The 22223-nt window shown below is 41.8% G+C and overlaps 4 protein-coding genes across 12 annotated transcripts in view; 3 read left to right on the forward strand and 1 right to left on the reverse strand.

Annotated features, from left to right (window-relative positions):
* Positions 1–1654: 1654 nt before the first annotated feature.
* On the forward strand, positions 1655–2728 carry LOC122406524 (uncharacterized). Its single transcript, XM_043412025.1, has 3 exons — positions 1655–1961; positions 2214–2300; positions 2366–2728. Exons 1-3 carry the CDS (start codon positions 1834–1836, stop codon positions 2625–2627), a joined length of 477 nt encoding a protein of 158 aa, XP_043267960.1. The 5' UTR covers positions 1655–1833; the 3' UTR covers positions 2628–2728.
* A 1620-nt stretch (positions 2729–4348) lies between these two features.
* Positions 4349–8157, forward strand: LOC122406517 (meiosis-specific nuclear structural protein 1-like). 2 transcript variants are annotated; one of them, XM_043412016.1, is made up of 6 exons: positions 4349–4911; positions 5825–6121; positions 6199–6395; positions 6582–6938; positions 6997–7405; positions 7832–8157. In XM_043412016.1, the coding sequence occupies exons 1-6, from the start codon at positions 4809–4811 to the stop codon at positions 8044–8046; spliced, it is 1578 nt and encodes a 525-aa protein (XP_043267951.1). In that variant the 5' UTR covers positions 4349–4808; the 3' UTR covers positions 8047–8157. The 2 variants fall into 2 exon arrangements, with proteins under 2 accessions (XP_043267951.1, XP_043267952.1); XM_043412017.1 differs by having other exon boundaries at positions 7069–7405.
* Positions 8158–10759: 2602 nt separating this feature from the next.
* LOC122406195 (odorant receptor 4-like) lies at positions 10760–12626 on the forward strand. Of its 2 annotated transcripts, XM_043411491.1 has the most exons (5): positions 10760–11679; positions 11864–11963; positions 12055–12159; positions 12258–12413; positions 12514–12626. In XM_043411491.1, the coding sequence occupies exons 1-5, from the start codon at positions 10931–10933 to the stop codon at positions 12562–12564; spliced, it is 1161 nt and encodes a 386-aa protein (XP_043267426.1). In that variant the 5' UTR covers positions 10760–10930; the 3' UTR covers positions 12565–12626. The 2 variants fall into 2 exon arrangements, with proteins under 2 accessions (XP_043267426.1, XP_043267427.1); XM_043411492.1 differs by lacking the exon at positions 12055–12159.
* A 3335-nt stretch (positions 12627–15961) lies between these two features.
* LOC122405799 (disintegrin and metalloproteinase domain-containing protein 10-like) overlaps positions 15962–22223 on the reverse strand; it is a 67729-nt gene continuing 61467 nt past the window's right edge. For 6 of the 7 annotated variants that reach the window (XM_043410780.1, XM_043410779.1, XM_043410777.1 and 3 more), the window contains 5 exons: positions 21512–21639; positions 21257–21371; positions 20974–21108; positions 20011–20253; positions 15962–19437 (listed from right to left, as the gene is read on the reverse strand). In XM_043410780.1, the coding sequence (XP_043266715.1) occupies positions 18496–19437; positions 20011–20253; positions 20974–21108; positions 21257–21371; positions 21512–21639 (1563 nt within the window). In that variant the 3' untranslated portion in view covers positions 15962–18495. Of the gene's footprint in view, positions 19438–20010; positions 20254–20527; positions 20571–20973; positions 21109–21256; positions 21372–21511; positions 21640–22223 lie in introns of all 7 variants that reach the window. The other variant, XM_043410782.1, reaches the window with a different exon arrangement.

The raw sequence follows: 22223 nt of genomic DNA on the forward strand, positions 1-22223 counted from the left end.
TAAATGAGTGTGCAGAAAATTTTCCTTAACAATAATAAAATCAATCGTCGAATACTCATAAATCTGAATTTGAAAAAAGTCACAAGAACATTTTTTTTTGAAGGTCACTCGAGTTGAGCGCGAGCTCTTCTTCAGCAATTTTATCAACGTTGGGAGCACCCCGTACCGATTTCCGTTTTGTTAAGCATACGTACAGGTTGTGACAGCTCCAAGCAGGGGATCTTTTCTCATCGATACAAGGCTATCTCGTATCGCTGCAGTTTCGATGAGTGCAAAGGAGCGTGGGAGTTGAGAGATAGAATAGGAGAAAAAAAACAATAAAAAAAAGTACGAGAAGAATCGAATGAACCGTCAGGAGTAATCTCGATTTTCTTGAGATACGAATTGCGCAAAAAAAATCTAAAAGTTTACGAACTCGTTGCAAGTTCAAAAGAGCGTTTCTGGGCGGTCCTTTTTCCTGTGATATTTCATCGGTGACGTTCATTTTTTATAGTATATGCAAGATCGTTCAATAATATTATTCATTTGCGCGAATCATAGTTTTTTATATTCTCGGCTCAACTCGAATTCGAATGATTTATTGAAGCGCATTAAAAATAGTATAAAATGCAGACGGCATTACGAAACAACGTACGAAATTTCTCAGCTCTATTCGAGGCATTCGAGACTTCTTTGAAGAAACAGGTTAACGTTAAAATTTTCATGAAGTTTTCAATTGTGAATAATTTTAATACGAAGGGTCAGGACGCTCGGTTATGCTTGAAAACGACGCTGAGGGAAATTCAAATTTTATGCCATGAACTTTTCGAAAAAGTTGCGTAAGTCTTAACATCGAGTTAGCTCCGAGACATTGAATACGAAGTTTTCGCACATCTGGTGTAAGTCTAAGACCGGGTTGATATACATTTTTGATAGTTTCAACGTGTCGGCTTTTTTTCAACTCAATTTTTCAAGTCACAGAGAAATTGAATTTGATTCTGGAGTGTAAAACGAGAACTTTGGAAATTATTTCATTCGTTTTTTCATGCGAAGTTAAAATTTCACGATAAAGTCGAGAAAGCTCCATTCAGGTAGTAGCAAAAAATGAATTTCGGATAAGAACCAAGGAGTGCATGACCGCAAAAAAAACTCGATTGAAGTTCGCTTTGCAGCCTGCCAAAATGCCTGCTTGACTCCACAATTAGTCAAAACGACAAAAAAACATTCACTCTCACCACCGTGGATCGCTTTCTCAGGAGAAAATACAAATTCGATGAGCCTCGGGCCAGTAGATTTTTGGAATAAAAGAAATTTCGAGTGTGTCGAGTAGGCTTGAAATGCTCATTTATTTGCACGTGACATGACCGTGACAGAACAGTCCTAAAATAATTAATTCCCCCAGAACCTAAATTACCAGTGAAACAACCCGAGATAAGCAAATTTTCAAGTTTTCTTACTGAATTCCAATGAAATTGATGCTTTCGTCAAGAAAAGAGGTAAAACGTAAAAGATAAATAAATTGTGCAGCTTAACAACGTGTTATCATTCAAATTTTGCTAGTCACCCTGCAAGGGTTCAATGCAAATAATAAAAAAAATATTTTACTCAAAAGTAAAAACGTTTTTCATTATAATTCTTCTGGAAATGATTTTTTAAAAATGACAACATCGATATGCATCTGAAACGTCGCGATAAATTCTAAAATCAGTAGTTTTCATCATCGATAGTGACATCAATGGTTTTACGCCCCGAAAAGATGTAAGTGGTAAGAAAACAAAAAAAATAATAATAAACATGCAATTCTTTCGGTGAGGAAAAAAAATTTGGTGAATCGGTCGCACCATAAGAATCGTCATGTTGCGAGCTTCGAGGTCAACCGGAAATGCCCAAGAGGCTATGAAGCCTCGGGGCATAAACCGAAGTACCCTCTTCCGTGCACGAGATACTTATTCAGGCTCTAGGAGACCCGGTACTCGAATAACGTGAGTTTTCTCTCATCTCTTTTTCGTGATACTGATTTTTCTCCCTCTCTATATATTTCTATGGAGGAGATGTCGTTGTCGTTTTTCGTAAAACTTTCAAACGCTTATTTCCTCGGTCCAGTATAGCAACATTACTATTGATTCAATCAGCAATAAAACAAGAAAAGATGTTTTGCCTGAGAGTCGCTTCATTCGAAAGCACTTTTTCTATCTTCTTTCCGAGATTTATTTGTTTCTATTCGTTTTTTTTAGCTCCAGAGGCAGCACTATCCGGGACGACAGGAGCGAGTCTGTCAGCGCCAATACACAATCTCGGCGAAAAGAGAAGAACCGTATAAGGTCTGTAAAAGTGCGAAATATAACCCGAGGGCTATCATTCTCACGAGACTGCGAAATCCCGACAGCCAAATGAACGGAAATGAGGCTGCGAAAGTACTTGAGAAAAGCGAGTCAAAAATTTATTTGGAAAGTCGGCAAGTACTGGAGGACTTTGAGGGCCTCCGTTCCTGGGAATGGAAAGTTGACGAGAGCCTAAAGACAAGCATCGCTATGGAAAAGCTGAAAACCCTTGGACGAGAACGAACCCTCATTTTCAGCGAACTCAAATCAGACCTCGAAAAAATGCTTCATGCTGTACGCCATATGAAAAATCTACGATCGAGTTAACGCTCCACTGTGTTTTGCGTGGAGAAAAAAAACCAAGAAAATCAAGACCAATAAAATAAATAAAAATATTATACTCTCGTGCTATCGAGTCTGCCATCGAAGTCACTTTTTTATTCAATATTTCCTCGTATTCTCATCCCAGGTTTTTACAATTCCATGCGTCATCGACTTACTTCTTAGCCATGCTTTTGTCCAGGGCTTCTGAGGGATCTAGAAGACCCGCAATCACATCCACGTTACGCTCTATCGATCCCACTTGCGCAAGGGCCCAGGGAAACTGCGGTAAACACGCGTCGGTAAATCGGTTGTATTTTGCCTGAAAATCGTGACCCTAATCATCGTCAAAAGCTCGGAAAATCGGCTCGATTAAACAGTTATCGATTCTCCTGATTCCGTTTCGAGCTGCTCGACCTCGGGGATGACCGAACGACGAGTGTGACCTCGTCATCAGGTCAGAGTTTTCGGTCGACCTAGTTGGATTTCAAACTCTTAGATTTGCAGCCTGAACGTTTGCGGTACTAATTGATTAAAGAGGGCAATATTCCGATGGGAGGATTTAATTGTAGCACGCAGGTAGATCGAACATGGGATCTAAACAATCAAAGCGTTAAGTTGGTCGAAGCTTTAGTTAAATGTTGGCCTTACAAACATTCGTTTCACTGTCCGACTTCGCGTGGTCCTTTGCTAGAAGCTTCCTATTGTCAAATCAAAGATACGAGAACGAGAGTTCTGTGAAACGGGATAAAGGACTGCCTGGTCAGAAATCGAATGTTTCGAGATTCTGTCCTCCGGTCGATAAATAGTTTGCGATTCAAACTGAGAATTAGCAATTTGAGCTAATTCTCGGGCTTCTACGAGCACGAGGGAATCGTTTTACAGTGCGACTTCACTGGGTTTGATGTTCAAGATAAATAATGTCTGTATGCAACGGGGAGCATGTGTTATCTCATGGCTTGTATCCAGATGACCAGATGAAGTTAGAAAGAGCGCACGTTGATTGCAAACACCTACAGTTCGAATGAATATTGTTGTTTGCTTTAGAATTGGAAAGTATTTAGAATTGGAAAGTAACCTTGCGGATAATACCAACAATTGGAACCATGATTTTCGAGTATCACGAGCGCAATCATCGCTCACCGCGGCGCCATGAAATTAGCAAGTTTCCAATTCGGATCTGTCGACAAAATAAAAGTATTCTTTCAATCGTTGTAGTCATTACTTCGAACGATAAAAAGTCGTTCGAAAAGTGAAAGTAAAGCGAAAACATACTGACAAACGCTTAAATGGAAAGTTATAAAGAGGAATTAGCAAAGTTTTTGGAACAGAATCAGGATTCGTCTTTCTCGGACGAAACTCTCTTTGAAAATGTAACTATCGCGATAGCGATTCGAGTTCCGTTAATTGGATGCTGACAAAAACATTTCCCTGGCACATGCTTCCGAAGCGATGCGCTGCCACCGCCCCCGGAGCTCTTTCAAAGGAATTTCCCCATAACACAATATTGGTTGGGTGTGTGCATACGAGGAAACCATTTTTAAAGCAACTTGTCGGTTTAATCGTTCGATGCCTCGCACCAATCGAGCGGAGCCCGAATGCGTACGAGCTTTCAAAGTAAATTGAAAGCATTCGTGGCTCCATTGATTAAGGCAGGCAGCTAATACGAGTAAACCTTTGTTACGTCATCAGCCGGAGCATAATTAGTTACAAAATGGTGGAGACGCAGATGTAACAGGAAAACAAGCTGCAAGTAGTCAATTCTAGGCTTAATTATTAACGCCTAGAATTTACCGCTTCGTTGAAGGTATATTTAAGTTCGTCTTCCTATTTGACAAATATTTTCATTACAATATTATTCCAAGCGTCAAAATATATTCCCGTATCCGTTAAATAACCAAGCTTCATGAAATTCAAGTGAAAATATGTCCAAAAAAGGCCTCGACTAAAATGAATCCTGAATAAAGAGAAGACTGATGAATATTCATAATTATGTACAGCTATGATCGCACGCTTTCATTTAAAGCAGAATACAAAAACACGTTGCCGTGTCTCCACTTGCACGCATCTCTGCACACTCATCCGCACGCTCTCATTCACACATTTAAAGTAATATTAAATTTGTAATTTACGCTATTTCTCTACGAGACAGGAGAAGAAGGAGCTGTTTGTTCTCGTCGGGCTATAATGCTTCGCACAATAGAAGTCCCCAAGAGATGGCAGTCCCGGGTTCACTGTAGATCTTCTCAACTCAGGACACGACGCTGTGCCAGTGGTGAACAGCTAACGGGTCTGGTTTACTCACTTCCGGTTATTCTCTCTCTCTCTCTCTCTCTCTCTCTCTCTCTCTCTCTCTCTCTCTCTCTCTCTCTCTCTCTTGCTCTCATTCCTGTCCGTTTGTCTCTTTCCTACGTCGTCTACAATTTCAACGACGAGGGCTCTGCTATATCCACACCATCACGCTGCACGTCAGATAGCCCAGATAGAAAGCGGCGGCAGCGTGTACCCGCGCGGTTATGAAGCGTGTAGTAAATAACCAGAACGTCGGGGCTCAACCCTCTATTCCGTCTACTCGCTAACCTCGTATTTATCTTCTATCTCGTTCTCTTTTCACGAATGGGGCTTGTACCCGGTGCAACGTAACATTCACTAAATTTTGTGCCCACCGCGAGCGACCGCCGCCTGCTGCAATATTCATTTTCTGAAAGGATTGAATTCTCATAATTTCGTACGAGTTAGCTTCTACCTATGGCACTATGCGGAATTAAAGCAGACATGAAAATTGGCGAAGGACCCGGAACTCCGGGAAACATTTAGTTTTTAAGCTAAGGAAAGTCGGAAATTTAACTGATTCCATTTCCACGGTTTCTTGGAGCATAAATCACTTTTTCACAGTCGTTTTCTAACCCTGTTCATTGGGGAGGTAATTGGAACTTGTGAACTTCACTATCGTTCTTTGCCCTCTTTTTCTTCTTATTCTGAGAAGCTTCTATGTTTCCTGGTTTTTTCAGGACGAAGCTTGTTCACAGTTTTTTTTACGGTAACTACTTCGATACGTGAAAAAGTGGCGAATAGAGACTCCGAAACAGTGCACATTGTTTTGTTAATTCGTGCGAAACTCTGCGCACAAACAGTCGCCAAATTTAACCTCGTTTCTGGCGCGGTTCAATTTTTTTCACGATTTTATCTCTTGTTGAATTCAGATCGTTGCGAGGTTATGAAGGAGTGCGAGGAATTTCATAAAGAAGGAAGGAAGGATGACGGAAAGGGAGGAGCAGATGAAGAGGCGAAGGCTGAGGAGCGGAGGAATGTTAGGCAGAAGCGACAGCACGAGTTAGCAAACAGAGTAGAGAAAGAAGATTGGATCAACCGTTTTTTCATTGAGAGGCAGGAAGCCGAACAAGAGGAAGTCTTTATTCGCATCCAGGAAGCTCGAGAGCTCGAGCCCCTGCAGGCACAACAGGAACAAAAGTTGGGACGAGAATTAAAGCGCAGAAAAGGTAAAAGGACCTTCTTGCGTCTTGATCGAACGAATTTTATAATTCTTTTATTGTGGATCTGATTAACTGTCAACCAGATGAGGAGATAAGCGCAACAAAACGTAGACAGCAGATCAGAAATGAGACGCCGGAGCTGAAGCAATTGGGGGATCAGCTGAAGAAGGAATATGAGGGGGCAGCTGCAAGGGCACATCTTCTCGAGAGACAAGTGCACCGAGCCAACTTAAAAAGCAAGGAAATTCAAAACGATCGTGCCATCCAAGGTTGGTACAGGGTGAGCCTAAAATTATTTTTTTATTTCCATTATTTATGATCGTTGGGAATCGCATTGTTGTGGATCTTCAATGAATTCTGTTATCCAAGAGTCCTGTCATCATAGACGACATTTTTTCATGAACCGAAATGGCACCGGTAATCGAAAAAAAAAAAAAAACACTATCAATGTGAAAAAACGGGATAGAACGACACGTTCGAGAAGCAAAAAGTAATGGAGAGTCGCCTGAGAAGCGAACAGTATCGACGGGATCTTCAGGAGCAACTCGTGTCGAATCGTCGTCTGCGTTGTCAGCAAAAGATCGAGGAGAGAAGGCTTGAGCGGAAGTTGGTTGAAGACACTTTGACACTGGGCAAGAACCGTGAGAATGAACGGACGAAACGAGAGAGAATGCTGCACTTGCTCGCCGAGCAGAACGATTTTCTTGAAGCTCAGAAAACCAGGAAACTGAGGGAGAAAGCAGCGCTGTTGGAAGAGGAGGAAAAGCATAAACGCATATTGGCAGATAAAATGATTCGAGAAAATCAAAAAGAGCAATCGAAAGTAAGTTATTGCTAGAAACAATTGAATAACAAAATTTTGTAATTTCATTTGTTTTCAGAGAACTAAATTGGCATTCAAGTGCGAACAGTTAAAAATTATAAGTTTATTATCTTTTTGTTTTTTGGAAAAGTCCATCAAGGTCGCTGAAAAAGAAGCGATTCTGATGAAAATGACGGAAAAGATGCTGAGTCAGGAAAGTGGAAAAAGGGAATGGGAGGAGACGCTGAACGAGCTGAGGGACCTAGAAGAGAAAAACTATTTGGAAATGCTTCAGAGAGAAAAGAGTGAGGAAAAGAGGCGAAAAGCCAGAGAAATTTTGGAGGACCTGAAGCGTCAAATGATGTTGAAGAAGGAGAGCAGAGCAATGGAAGAGAAGATTGATCGAAAGTTTGCGAAATACTTGGAGAGAGAGCGTGAAAAATTTTTAATGGAGGAAAGACAAAAGGAGGAAAAGCGTCGGGCTGAAGGTATTTCTACATACAAACTTTTAGATAAATGTTCTCACATAACTGTGTACGGCGCGTGTCTGCATAAGGGAGTCGAGACGAACGAGGCGTGAAGCGAGTAGAGGCGTGTACTTTTGTAAGTTCACCCCGCAAATTAGTGAAGAGCTCTTTTCCGGCCAGTAGAAACGGAGGGGTTTCAAAAGTTTAGATTTCCATAAGAAGATTAATTTTATTTAGAACGATCATTTATAATTATGCAAAATATTTTGGGATACTTGAACGTTTTCTCTCATTCGTTGAAATATTTATCCGCAAACCTCAGAGTGCTGCTGATTCATTAATTTTTAAAAATACTGTCGAACGAATAAATAAGTTAATGAAGAAACACTGAAAAATGTAAACGGCTTTCACCATGAAATTAGCCATTTCTATTTTATTCCCTTTAAGGAATGGAGTACCTCAGAAGTCTGCGATGCATCGAGATCTTTGTCCAGAACCAAGGCACCCAAACGGAAAATGAAAAAAAGGAAAGTGAAAGGAAAACCGAGGGGGAGAGCCCATCAGAATTCATAGAGAAAGAACGCTCTCGGATGCTGCAGGAGCACGCCATTAGGATGCAAGCACTTGTCCCGCCCTGTTGTCCAGATAAAAGCGATGACTGATTCCCACGCTTGCAGAATATTCATCTCAATTTCGTTGATCCCTCGAACTGAACTAAACCCTGTCGATATCGCACAATGATGTTGACATTGTTTTATATTCCATTTTGAATAGTAAAGTCGAATAAATTTTTCATAAATATAACAATAAAAATGGTGGAGTAAAAGTGTTTTTTACCTCTCATAGAAGCGAAGCTGAACGCAGCGTTTCGCAAGGATACATTCGCTTTGGATTACACGGGCATATCAAAAAGCTGCAATTGGAATCCTTTGTCTCGGTGAAACTAGCGTTATCCGTCGAATATACTCCACAGACGAAATTTTCATTCAGTCATATGTTTTTGGCTGCCCCAGGGTTATAACCTGTACCGGCTTATCGGGAATCCGTGGGCGCACATATTACGGTGAATGTGAACACTTTGTCTACATGGCGCAGGGGCTTCGCTTACACGCGGGGCGGACGTGAAATATCGCAATCGAATACGTTTGCACGGATCGAAGTTTGGCTCTCTCACAAACCCCGGGACAATGGGTTCGTATGCTTTCGTAATTTTTAAGTTTCCTGATGACACGTGTCACGAGTGAAAACTTGAAAATTCGCGAAAATTATTTCACATCTTGGAACGAAAGCTTTCGGTCTGACGGTCTCCGCAGCAAACCGCTTTACGCCTAAATAAAATTCCCCTCGTTTTAAGTTCGGGGAGTTTTAAAAACTTCAAAGACGATTTTGTGCTTTTTTCTTTATCGCTATAAGCAGCATTGAAGAGGGCAAAAGGTCATGTGCGAGTCGAATCAAATTGACCCACATACAAATGTGTGGCGTTCGAATTGAGGCACACGCAGAAAACCGTGCTATAAAAGCAACCCGCGAAAAAGGCTCATAACCCACGGGTTTTCTTTTATTTTTCTTTCCCTCCGTTGGGCATGCAACTGTTCACGGAGTTCGGGCGCTCTTCATCGGCGCTTCCGCTTACCGAATAAATACGTAAATCCCATACTTGCGACGGGAGTCGGATTTCACGATCGAAACTACAAAATGTCTCATGAGATAAGATCAGCTGATCCGCGAGTGCGTACAATCTGCGAATAGGCAAAACGCAGATGGAAAACTTGAGTCTTCGATGCTTGCTCTCGACTCTGTCTGTGTAGCTATTCAGAGGGTTTCCTTCTGTTCGCTTTCGTCTCTACTCCCGACCTCTAACGTCCTCGTTATGTATTATTCATGTGGCAACAGCCTGGTTGATCCTCCTCGTACGGATTAAATCTGCATTTCCAGACATATCCTGCTCCGCTCGAAGTGCCCCAGTGGCTCCTATCCATCGGAGCTTTCACGCTGTCGGTCTGATCCCACATCGCAGCAGAAATAGCCATTTTGGGGACATTTTCGTTCCTCTTCACCAATCTTCAGAATCATTTTCATGTCTCCGTTGGCATTGATTTGGTGATTCAATCGTTTCAAGTTGCTGGGAAAATATTTGGGCGATAAATTACTCGTGGTTCGATAGATTTTTTTTTGGGTCATTCGTGGAAAGTAATTTGCGAGAAAAACGATGAAAATTTAAAGAAATTTGAAAAATTCAAAAAAAAAGTAACATTTCGGTGTTAACGCACGTTCAGCCATATTTATAGCCAGTTTGTCACGTAATTTGTCCGAAACGTCGAGAACTTAGAAACGGATGACTTCATCGCGAGTAAAATTCAAAATACCGAAGTTTTTTTCGCCATGAAAAAGTCGTAGCCGAACTTTTCTACCATGAGAGAAACGTTCGAGAAAACTTCTTAGACGTTGGCGAGTAAGAAATTCCCACTAAATTGGAGCGATGGGCGGAACATTTGATGAATAAAATGGACTTTTTTTCAGAAAATTCATTGCACCGTAATGAGGTTGTTTGCGAGCTCAATTTTTTCATTCGATAATCTCCATCGCGGAAGTTTTCACTCATCTTTGAGTTTCATAGCTGCCTCGTTGATGAGGGAAGCTTTTTATTACTTTCATTAGCGACGATGAACTTTTAACTGATTCAATGTATTAAACAATATTCCGTTACTTACGGTTGTACTTTCACTCAATAAATAATACTTGTACTTTCACTCAATAACTTGTCAATCAATAAAATGAATCGGAAATGATTGGAGAATGGCAAAGTCGTTGCGCTGCCCAAAGATGAGAGTTTCTTCAGGAAAAAAAAGCAATTTTACAGCACGTTCTCCAAGAAGTGTTTACTGTTCGACGACGACGCACTTACTGAATGAAATCGATGACCCTCCTGCCCCTCGAAACCTCCGTTCCGCCCAGTTTCTCGTTCTCTACTTGTCATTTTGCGTTTCTCTTCTACTCGAGGGTGACTCAGCACCTTATGGAGTAGTGATTATAAGTGATTAAAAACGACGTACACAGCACACTTCAAAGGACTGTAAAATCTAGAAAGAAAAAAAAACTGCATTACAATAGGGCTGAATGTAAACGTTGGCTCTGAGCGAATGAAAAAATAGGAAAGGAAGGAAAATGCGAAACAAAAGTTTTAATTACAGTCATTCCGATCGCGAGGAAAGAAAAAATGCTCCGGTTGCTTCCGGGCTTTCCCATCTTCCGATGCATTTTTCGCTTCCCTTTTCGCATATTTAATATCCGCATACTTTTATCAGTTTTTTCCGAGGTTTTACAGACGGAATGTTTAATCATAGGGCATCGAGCTCGTTCGACGTGCCCCGGAACTCATTCCAAAGGTATTCAGAGCGCGGTGCAGTTGAACATATTGTACGGAAATTTGCAAAGCATAAAAATCGTCAGTGAGGAGAGAATATAAATCGAGGCGCGGATAACATTAAGCGCGGTGAAAGTTCAGGCAGATTTTCTCTTTTCATAAAAGAAAAGTCCATCTGAACGATGGATTTTCGTAGCATAAACCGATACAACGTTTTGACTAATGCCGTTTCGGGCAACTTTTTGCCCCTCATGGGGCAAAAAACGAAGTTTCATTTTCCTTCTACGTTCTGGGGGACGTTGGTCTGGATCGTCGAGGCGACCTACGTAACCTCTTGGATCATTGGTAACGCGAGATACAACCCCCCCGCGGTGGCCTTTCAGGAAGCTTCTGCATCCTGGATTCTCGCTGTTGAATTACTCATTCTCACGATTCACCTTAATATACATCGCGGAGATTTGCGAGACTTGATTCGTCGCTTGAACGATATTCTCGTCGAATCGGACGACTTCAAGCGCTGCCTCGCCGAAAATGTCGACCCGAACGTGACGTATTTGAAAATGTACTCAGTCATGGCTTTCAGCTCGACGGTCCTGTGGGCTGTCACACCTATTTTTCAAGTATTCAGCCGAGATACATTCACTTACGGAGATTGGACGATGACCGCCTACGTCCCCGGGGAACCTTTCGGCGTTACGACCTTCGCTTGCGGTGTTTTTTTCCAAGTTTTCGGCGGATGCTATCTCGTCTTGAAAAAACTCAGCATCGATATCTACGTGAGCTACTTCGTGACACTTTTGACCTCTCAGTACAAATACGTTCGGGAAGAAATAGCCAAGGCTCTCCATCCGGAAATTGAAACTGAAAGAGACGAACAGTCGGTGATTGACGATTTGAAAAAATGTGTCGAGCACCATTGCGCTGTTATCGGGTAAGTGCTCGCTTAGATTATATTTTATCAAAGTTTCGTACTCACCTGTGTCGTTTTTCAAAAATAATATTCATTGTTGTTCAACCGAAAAGATCCGTGAATTGAGACAACAATTATTGAACAGAATCCATTTCATTAGGCTGCTCCGCCCGCGTGTAATATTTCGAACCTTTTTCCCCCGTAGAATTGCTCGAGATTTCATGAAAATAGTAGCCGTCAATGTGGGTCTGACGTACATCGGTTCGATATTGAGATTTTGTTTCGTGAGCTTCGCCGTCGTTGCGGTGAGTTCTGAGGAATGATGAATATTTTGTGTTGCCACAAGACTGTTGGAAATTCCACTATAGTTTGATGAATTTGCGTTACGAATTGCAGTTTCGGGGCTTTTACGTATACCAGTTTGTGTTCTTCTTGTACGGTATGGGCGTTTTCGCTCAAGTTTTTATTCTCTGTTTGGCAGCTCAGCAGTTGCTGGATGCGGTAAAATTGCTCAGCTGTTAGAGCCGGCATTTTTGGAGCTCGATAATAACTTCCTTTCAAAATCGTGATTAATTGGAAAAGAAACAATTGTTTTGCAGAGCACGACGGTGACTGCGGATGCGTTTCATGAAAATTGGCATAAAAGCAACAAAAGTGTAAAGAAATTATTCTACACGATCGAATTGAGTAATCACATCGAGTGTAAATTGACGGCGTACCGAACCGTCGATTTGATCATCCCGACATTGGCGGTGGTAAGTCATTCAAAATTTGATTTTCAAAAACAATCAGATCATAACGAATCAATATTAAATACTCTGCCAACATCTAATTCGTTTTTTCTTTCGTCTTTAGATCATGAATAAAGCTTACTCAGTTTTCCTCCTTCTGCAGGAGATGAATTGAATCTTCGATCGACTTTCAGTCTGTATAGCGTAGTAAATGTAATAAAAGTGCACTGCGTAAAACGTCGGTTTTTAGTGACTCATTGATTTTTTGGCTGTGTGAGAGAACGAAGGAGAAGCCTGAGCCCCAAATTCCCTTTCTAATGACAAGAAAGTTCGCCTCGAATAACCGCCGGTTTGTTTTCTGCGGTGTTCTCCGTTCCTCGAGCGCGCAGTGCTAAAGTTGGCTGACTGTTAACCGCTCTCTTGGGCCTTATCTCAAGCGCTCGAATAGTTGTTGTAAAACGTGAAATGAAGCAACTGAGCCAACATAATCTGCAGACGTTTAGCAAGTCCGTTGTTCTTGAAGGGTGCTAACAAGAAACTGCATTGCCAGGTTCGCGATGAGGTCAGATAAGTCAGCACTTCGCGTCTGACTGCTTCACGGTTCTCATCACTTTATCTGAAGTCGTTTGACGCAGAGAGTCGACACGATATTCGATATGTGCTCTTAATGAAGAGTCAGCGAATCTTTAACGCTTCACAGGATTACTTTTGTAAATTCTCTCGATTATCTCATCCGATGATAAATTTAACCGTCACTTTTCCATTCGATATTAGAGAAAGGAAAATATGTCAAAACGCTTCCTCCTTAAAATAAGGGATGACACGAAAAATAGCCATTCGAAGCAATTAATTCGATTGCCCGGTAGCTAAATGTTTTTCGTGCAATCATTTCGTGCCTCGACATCTTGAATATTTTGTGAAGAAAAGTGCAATTATTCCTTAACCGAAAACGAAGGAAGGGTAAGAATAGCCCTGTACTTTTCCTTTATGGAATAGTCGTTAAGACTGTCGCCAAGATTTAAGTAGAGAGCTCAAAGGAAAGGAGTTATAAAGCATGTATATACAGCACGGACGTGACGTAACCTTACTTTTTACGCAAGCCTTTTTCTTTTCTTCGCTTCTTCAACCCTAAGGTTGAAGTTTCTTTATTGCCGGCACACTTTGCCAACTGCGCTTTGTTACGGGCTCTCAACTTTTCCCGTACACATTCTGCCTGAGAGATCTTTGGATTCCTTGTAAAAATATCCTACAAAGGAGGCAAGTTCTCATCTCGCGATCGATTTTTCGTTTCCACGGAGGAGCTTCGGCTTTTTTTCATTTTTTTTGTCTTTCTTTCGTCAGCAGGTGCGCTTACTCGGATGAATATATCGATGATATTTATTCCCGTCAACGAAGAGACAGCGACTCCGAGCAACCTACTTCTCTCATCGGACTCTTATGTTTTTTATTCGTCGTAAAAAAATTATAATATATCGAGGGTACTTACCTCGTGGAGGAGACTCCTCGCATTCCCATTACCGTTCTATATACCTGCCTGTAAAAGTGTCTTTTCGTGTTACTCCGTACCACACTGCCTCGCAGAAGAACTTTTATTCGATTTTCCAAGTAGGTCACGTGATTACGATACCATTGTCACGATTTTGATTATTTGCAAATGCTCCGTGTTTCCGTGCAGTTGCAAACCGGTTGATCGAAGCTTTTTTCGATGGAAAAATCGAATCCAAGAGGATCGTGGACGAAGATCAGGTTTGAGAGATCACTCGACTAATGTCACTAGGAATTTTCGGAATCGTTTTTTGCCATCGTCCTGCGTAGGCTGACAGAGCGTTTCTCAAATCTGTCAAACTGTGTCGAAGAATTTCGATTTCGAAATTTGCAGCTGAAAAGTCTCACCCACAATTAAGGCCCATCGCGAGTAGTATTTTAGGCAAGTCTCCCCAAGAAATTCGTTCCCCCTTTCCTTCCATCCACAGTTCGTAGGATTATTCAATTTATTGAGAAAATAAACACTCCCAAAAACATCAGAACGACTAAATCGTTACTGCGAGTATTAATGAAGTTAATATTAGCACCAGAGTGCATTATAGAGTTATACACATGCCCAGGGAAGAAGAGAACTTTGTTGAATTTTCTTGGAAGAGCAAGCACCGAGGCTGGAGACAACAGGAGACCTCTCGGTGAATGCAAATATGCGGTGTCAGAGGACGCTGTTAAGAGATCGTCCAGAAAGGGGCCAGGGGAAACGACGAGCGCTCGACTGCCGCAAAAGTTCACGAAAGAAAATAGAGAGGATGAAGAAAAAATATATAAGTACGAACCTGGTACAACTCTCGCGAGGCCAGCCCTTGCAGCGTCACTTGCCTCTCGCTTCATCCTTCTCTCCTTCTCTCCTTCTCCTCGCCACATTCTGCCTCCTACCTCCTTGCGGCACACTTATTTCCAAGAGACAACGAAAACTTTTGATAATTTATGACTGGGGACGTTCTAGGCTTGTAAGAGACGCTATCGCCCTCGTGTATCCACCAAAACTTTTCTATCCTCGACTACCACTCGCGCGAGCCCAACATTTTTAGAACCCAACTCTCTGATTGCATCAGACACGAAAGAGGCCTCGGTTCATTCTTATTTTCCTTTCCATTTTACCCAAAATTTCATATTTTGCATGTTTTCTTTGACTTTAACATGTTTTTAAGCGTATGTCAGTACCGTGGACATGGGGCGCAAATTTCGGAGGTCAAATTTGTCGACACGGTTTGCCATTCCAAAAAATGTCAACGTCCAAGAGAATTTTAAACCAATGGAAACCGCTTTTCAAATTCGATGTTGAGCGTGGTGAAAAAAAAGACTGCTTACATCTTACAATGTTAAATTAACGACGTGAAATATTGAGCACCGAATATGGCCTCGCTCGGAGAAAAGGATTTCAGCAATGCAAAGGTAAAGGTCAACCTTTATTTATGTTTTTTTTTGGATAAGGAAATCATTTCAATGGATCGGAAATCCCTGGGAGGAATCGGAGTTTATTCGAGGGAAGGCTGCCAAGGACTGAAGAATCATTCGAATGCAATTTCTTTGACCGATTCGCGGGGTTGACTCGGAATGGTGACGATAAACTTCCAATCTGGTTCGGAGATGTTAGCAAGTTTTTCCCACAGGATAATAAAATCCTGCTGAAAGTTGGCATTTGTTTTGAGAATTGGGATTTTCGATGCTATATATCCATGAGAATCGCTCGAGTATATTAAAATTGCATCGCGATAGTTGACTCAGTGGCTCGATAAGCCGTTTATCCTCGTTGTATTGGGGCTCCTAATCTTATGTACTATCTCGTGCAAATCGCTCGTTCGCGATTCGATCTCATTTGCGTAAGGGGATTATCGAACACTTGGAAACGTTCGGGGTTAACTAGGCTAGGTATGAATAGAAATTATTCTATAATCGATCGATTCGAGATACGCCTATTACCCGAAAGCTCATCAGCGAACGAACGAGCCATCGAGGAATCGATTTTTTTCATTTTCGAACGAGAAAATGTTGGTCTCTCGTCAAAAATAAATAAACGAACGCAGGAATACTTGTCATAATTTCTATCGTTTATTAGTACATCGTTATATACACAGTACACACGAATACAGCCTTCGTTAGAGTTGTTATTTATACAAAGTCCGTGCAAAAATACATCAGCGACCTGGTGATTTTCATCACCGCATCTTCATTAAATTGTTTTTCTTTTTTTCTGTTTTTCTTGTTTTTTTTTTTTTTTTTAAAGAACGAGGCTCGTCGTCGTATTTAGTCTTAATTTGTAACATTATACATGGCCAAACTTGATTCTGGGACGACAATAGCTGGAGACATTGGAGTTAATCTCGGCTTGGAAATTTAGTTACTGGAGATTGGCGTATTAACTATTTTATACTTTGTATTCATAGTACATGTGACAAAATTAAAGATAGCATTATTCATGTCGATATTATGGTTTTTCATACTTATGACAAATGTTATTAATATTACTGGTATTATTTATACCACCGTCATATTGTTATTATTATTATTTCAACTTCTTTACTCTCCTCTTTCCTCGTTTATTTACAAGAGCATAAAAAATATAAGTGAGTTCGTCCGACTTAAGTTTCCTCGGCTATACAGGAACGACGGATTGATACGGCGCTCGTTGTGGACTCGATAATCTTCGGAGAGGTAGACAATCAACGCCACGAGCTCAATACCGTTATAGGAAATTCGATACGAGTTAACTCGCGAGTTGACTAAAATTTACAATTACGAATAAAACGAAGAAAGGAGAAAGACCAAGGAGCGTTGATAAACTTGGTTGTTTATCGTTGGCTCCTTCGTGCCTCTCGAAGTTTTTCGGCAATGTGAACAATCTGCTGAATCTCATAAGCATCCGGAATTCCGTGAACTGGCCTGATTTAGAGCAAATTATGATCGTCGACTACCAACGTAAATACTTATCGTTAGTGTAGCTAAATCGCGATGATCTCAGCCCTGTGGTCGACCAGCCTTTTTTCATCCGGGCAGTGAACAGTAATTTTTAAACTCTTTTCTCATCACCACTTTCATCTTTGTGTTCGTCAATTGGCACGTAACGCAACGAATAAACGGTTGACGATTATTTTCGTGTGTTTCATTGTTATGATTAACATCGTTATTATTTCATTGAAACGGAGCTCCGAAGAGGGTGAACGTCTATTGACCAATCACAAACATTCGATTCATATTCGTGACGAGGAATTTTCTCGAGTTTCATTCCAACCCCGCTCGCTCATGAAGCAGCTCTTATTTTACTTTATTTATCTTTTAACGTCCGAGTGCACTTGATTATGGCAGGAGTATCCTTCGAACGAATGAACCAAGTGCGGTTCGGTGGAATAAAATTTCTCATTTTCGTATACTCTTTCAAAGAATGGATACAAATGAATAATTTTGATTGTGCTTTCAATGAAAATTAGGCTGAAATGAACAGCTGTCGTGGAGATTGAATTCGTGAAAGAATCATTGAGAGGTCAAACGTTGTCGGATAATCAATTTTCTCCAGAATTTAAATGTTCCTTCGATCGTCTACAATAAAGTAGCAGACGTTTGATCAATTTTTCATTGCTTTTTTTGCCGGGTTTTTCGTATAAATATTGAAACTCCTATTCCAAATGATTTTGTACTTGTACCAGCAAATTTTCCTTAGCTCCACTGTCATTAATGTCCACCGTCTCGTTTCTGGATTCATTTTATTCCTGAATGTTAATTGATGATTTTTCTAGTAACTGCACATGAATAATGTTCGTTGTAATAAAAAAAAAAAGGAGCCACATTATGAATCCGCGCTCTCTCGCACCAGAACGAACATCGATTGATATTCGTCGCGAATACTTAAAGTAAGTTAATAGTCAATACGAATTAAGTACAGTTCTTGACACTATAATATGTCGCTAACTAATTTGTTCCCGGTGTCCCAAGCGAATACCGATTATTCACTAATCGGAAGACGTTTAACATCATTTTCTTCGTATCTCATTTTCTCTCTCGCTCGCTCTCACTTTCGATACTGAAAACTCATGCATTCGATACAAACGCGACACAATGCGGCTTGGGACTTGACCACGTTGGAAGAAATAATCACAGTAAACGGTATATGTACAGTGTTTTATCACGTATCTCGCGACCCCGTCAATTCGTCGTCTCATAACGATGAAGCAAGAGAGTGGATCGGTCCATTGGCAATTGGCAAATGGAGGAGAGTTGATCGTAATTGTAAAAAAGATGGCGCATGACATCGTCCAAAGACAAAATAAAGGGAAGCGAGTTAAGAAGAAAGGTCGAAGCGTCGTAGCTCAGCCCGATATGAACGGAGTCGCGAAAGACTAGTTGGACTATTTCTCAACGAATTTTCCACCCCTGAACTGGCTCGAAAGGGCACTCGAGTCGTACGGATCGATCGGACGTATCGGATTTATTCGAGTTGATGAAGATTCAGCCCCAAGATTAGCCACCTCCGTTGGCGAATGGTAAAACAAAGAGAATGTGGGTGAGTCGTCTCTTCGGGGATTTCTCATCGAGCGAGAACCGCGAGAAGAGATCTGGCTCGCCTGGGTCACGCATCCGAGAAGAGGAATTCACTTTCGGAGAGCAATACTTCCAGGTCGGATGGTACGGTGTGAACGTCCGAATTGGCAGGTTCTTGGATCATGGCACTGTTGGATCTGCCGTTGCCAGGAATCATCATCTGTTTTCCATGACTGGTGCGAACTCGATCTTTGCTTTTTTTGCAACCGGTAGTCCTGACCAGCACTCCTGTTCTGGGTATTTGAGTGTTGTTCCTCGTAGTTGCCGGGGCATGGTTCCCCGGCATCTGTCCAACTTTGTCGGCTTTGCGAAGCTTGACGCTGAACTTGAAGGGTGGCTTGTAGACGACCTGGAGTCTGACACGATCGTTTTTAGTCTCGCTTCGCGTTAGCGAACCGGCGCTACGTGCTTTCGGATCGGTTAGCCTTCTGAGTGTCACTTGGCGAACTCTTCCCGCGGCTCCGACCACTCCGCGACTGGCAGCCACTCTCGTACTGGTTAAACCGACCGGAGTCGATTTACTCTTTGGTAAGCCACTCGAGGATGTCCGCTCAACCCGGCACTGCGAGGCCAACAACCAAGAACGAACTTTGCTCTTCGGATCTGCATTGTCGCCGACGGCTCCACCCCCTGGACCACCCGGACTCTCGTTCTCCGCCTGAGCCGCCGAATAATCGATCACCTCTTTCTTCTTTCGCTTCTTCTTCGAAGCTGCAAGCCCTCCCGATCCTCCTCCAATAATTCCGACCAAGCCAACACTCACGGGCCCCGTTTGTTGTCCAGCTCCAACCACTGTTCCGACAGCCCCAATCTCGTTCGTCGGGCTTTCCTTTGTCGGCTTCTTGCCCGGAACATTGTTCGCATCTTGAGCAGCCACTGAGAGGTTCGCAACTTCGGCTATTCGCTTTCTGGCTGGCTGCTCCTCCACCGACACCGGTCCCACTCGTTTCTTCTTCTTCTTCTTCACAACCTTTTCAACGTAATTAAATAGAAAACGATTTCTCCCGAGAGAGGATACGCTCAAAGTCAATACTGCGAGCCATGAGGGAGGCAAAAGTGATGCGCACATTTGCCGAATGATAAAGAACGGGACGAGGGTAAGGGGGCAGCAAGAGAGAAAGAGGCAGAAAGAGCAGGGACGGGAGGGTCGAGTGACACAAAGGCAGGTGGCGATTCTGGCTGCGAAAATCGAGGAGTCAAAGCGTTCAAGAGGCACGAGAATATACAGCGAAATTCCATTAATGTCGAGGCTTGAAAGAGGATCGTTCGTCGGACGAGGGTATATCGGAGAATTTCAGAGTGGTTAGAAAACGCGGAGGAAAGTAGAGTAGAGTCGACGAAGAATGGGAACGTGAATTCGTCTGTTTACAACATTTTCCGGTAATCTTGAGCGTCGTTTTTGACTTTTTCTTTTAGGATTCACTTTCGAGGGAGTGGAGATGATTCTGGGCCAGGCTCCGTCCAAAGTTTTCGTCGTGGGGCAGCAGTGGGAATTATCACTGAATTTATGAATGCATAAAAATGGTATCGCCTTGACATTTACCTTTGTCGACTTATCGTTGTTGTTACCCACTGTGATAATCGTATCTTTATGCTTTCGGTGTCGTCTCTTCTCCCTGACCTTCCGACTGAGCGGCAATTTCGCCCGGACAGCTGGGGGATGCACCGTCACTCCTTCCGTTCCCTCCGGGGGTAGACGAACCGTTTCCGTTGTTGAGCTGTGTATTATTGTTACCGATTTGAGCTTGAGGTCCGGCCGTTTGCCCAGGAACCGAATGCTGGCCACCTGATAAATGGTCGAGTCAAAGCAAATTCAACGTCAACGTTTCCCATCCTTTCACTCGAAAATTCTCTATCAACTTGACACGATTATAACATATTTACGAGGGGCTGCTGGCGAAGGCGGTATTATATTTTCAACGGCCATATTTCTGGTGCGAGCTTTAGCAGCTATTAATATTTTGTGTCGAAGGAAAATCGAATGAAACTAAATATTCTAGCGATACTTGGAAGAAACTGCTCGTTCAATATTTCATCGCTGAAGGTATTGAAAAACTTACATTTATCACACACATTCGGTTTTCCATTTTTCCTTCCTCCTCTCTACAAAGATGGGCAAAATGTAACAATTCTTTTGAAGTGCCCACTGATCCCTCGAGTTCCGTTGTAATTTACGTGCTCGAGATAAGATTTCTAATTCCGTTTGTCATTTGGAAAGTAAATTTTTTTTTCTCCTTCGTGTATATTTCTTTACCGTAATCGAAATTCTGTTCGTGCTTAAAAATATTTCGTTGAGCACGTTCGACAAAATATTTTATAGTCGCAACCAAATTTTTTATTGTTTCAACGAAATTTTCTTTGACTGTAAAAAACTGTATTGTAGGATTCGAAATTTTGTTGCCTGAACTTTGTTCGTCACGAGTATTTTCAATTTAAAAAAAAATCGTTTTTTAGTGTTTTTCTACGTCTCTCAATAAACCGTGAGAATAAATTCGTGTTTACGTACCAGTAACGAAATTGCTCCCAAAACTATGAGAGCGACGGCGTACCAGTGATCGGAAACCCATCGCCTGAAAGTTGCAAGACTCTCGTCCGAGAGCAACAACTTTCTCAAAGTTGCCAGTGGTCCGCTCGGGTCGACCTTGAGTTATGAATGAAAAATAAGCGGCGGTGAAAACTTTCGTAAATTATGTAAAGGAAGGAACTTGAGATGTGACTTTTCATTTTTCTTAATTTATTTTTCTTTTACTTCTCACCAAGCGGATACTCGTTGCAATGAATTTCATTACCTCTCGACACTTTTGGAAGACGTCACAGTAGCCGTTGTAATCGTTGCACGGTGTCCCGGGCTTGGAGAACATGTCCGGGATGTCGTAAGGAGGTGCGTTCCAGTCGAATGACGATCTACGTGCGAACCGACATTGACAAAGTGCAAAAAGAAATATGAAACAGAAGGAAAGATTCTCGTGTCACTTTTATCAACTGTCAAGAAATAATGGATGGCGATTGAGGTACGAATACCGATGAACAAACAAAACACGTACAGGCAAGGTTGATTTTCACCAGGAAGGCGACAGCAGAGTTCGCAGGCTTTGGTTTGCAGATCGTTCGGTCCGGGAATACATTGACAGGATTCGAGTCCGTAAGCCAGACAAATGCTGCCTGTACACTCCTAAAAATTCGCACAAAGGCGTAAAAACGTGAACGAAGAGGGAGGTGAAACGAGAGGAAATTCGGAAAACAACAAAAAAAGCAAGTGTTTTCTACTCCTGATAAAGGAGTATAGAAAAATCACATTTTCAAAGGGAACGAGGCTTGAGCTCTTATCGATCTGCACGCATTTCCGACGGACCCCTTTATTCGAGCAACGGCAAAAGTTTTGGGCCAATCGATCCAGCTATGACCAGAGTTTGATTCTTTCAATACCTTGTCCATAAATTTTCCCAATAAAATCCAGAATTCGAAAGACATCGAAAACATCGGTTTTCTCTTTTATCTTTACGCTTTTTCTCCATCATATTCGAATCGACTCTTTTATCCAATTCAATTCATTTTATCCCGTTGTATGATTATTTTTATAACGTTTTATCCACGATCAAATCGTACAGACAGTCGACGGAACGAATAGAAATTCAAATAACTCAAAACTAACAAGGGAAAAACGAAAAATCATTGCAAAAAGCAAACATTGAATTGTCATTTCTTCACTACACATTTTCATCTCCTTATTCGTAATGAGAAAAAAATGTTAATCCA

The sequence above is a fragment of the Venturia canescens genome, chromosome 2, assembly GCF_019457755.1.
Source record: "Venturia canescens isolate UGA chromosome 2, ASM1945775v1, whole genome shotgun sequence".
Taxonomy (NCBI): domain Eukaryota; kingdom Metazoa; phylum Arthropoda; class Insecta; order Hymenoptera; family Ichneumonidae; genus Venturia; species Venturia canescens.

What these genes read in the sequence shown, in the direction of transcription:
- LOC122406524 (XM_043412025.1), top strand. Translation starts at nt 1,834, where the DNA reads ATGTTGCGAGCTTCGAGGTCAACCGGAAATGCCCAAGAGGCTATGAAG. An exon ending in AGACCCGGTACTCGAATAAC is followed by an intron (nt 1,962 to 2,213) that starts GTGAGTTTTCTC and finishes CGTTTTTTTTAG; the next exon opens with CTCCAGAGGCAGCACTATCC. An exon ending in AAAGAGAAGAACCGTATAAG is followed by an intron (nt 2,301 to 2,365) that starts GTCTGTAAAAGT and finishes AAATCCCGACAG; the next exon opens with CCAAATGAACGGAAATGAGG.
- LOC122406517 (XM_043412016.1), top strand. Translation starts at nt 4,809, where the DNA reads ATGCTTCGCACAATAGAAGTCCCCAAGAGATGGCAGTCCCGGGTTCAC. An exon ending in CAGTGGTGAACAGCTAACGG is followed by an intron (nt 4,912 to 5,824) that starts GTCTGGTTTACT and finishes TGTTGAATTCAG; the next exon opens with ATCGTTGCGAGGTTATGAAG. An exon ending in CCATCCAAGGTTGGTACAGG is followed by an intron (nt 6,396 to 6,581) that starts GTGAGCCTAAAA and finishes AAAACGGGATAG; the next exon opens with AACGACACGTTCGAGAAGCA.
- LOC122406195 (XM_043411491.1), top strand. Translation starts at nt 10,931, where the DNA reads ATGGATTTTCGTAGCATAAACCGATACAACGTTTTGACTAATGCCGTT. An exon ending in CTCAGCAGTTGCTGGATGCG is followed by an intron (nt 12,160 to 12,257) that starts GTAAAATTGCTC and finishes ATTGTTTTGCAG; the next exon opens with AGCACGACGGTGACTGCGGA. An exon ending in TCATCCCGACATTGGCGGTG is followed by an intron (nt 12,414 to 12,513) that starts GTAAGTCATTCA and finishes TTTCGTCTTTAG; the next exon opens with ATCATGAATAAAGCTTACTC.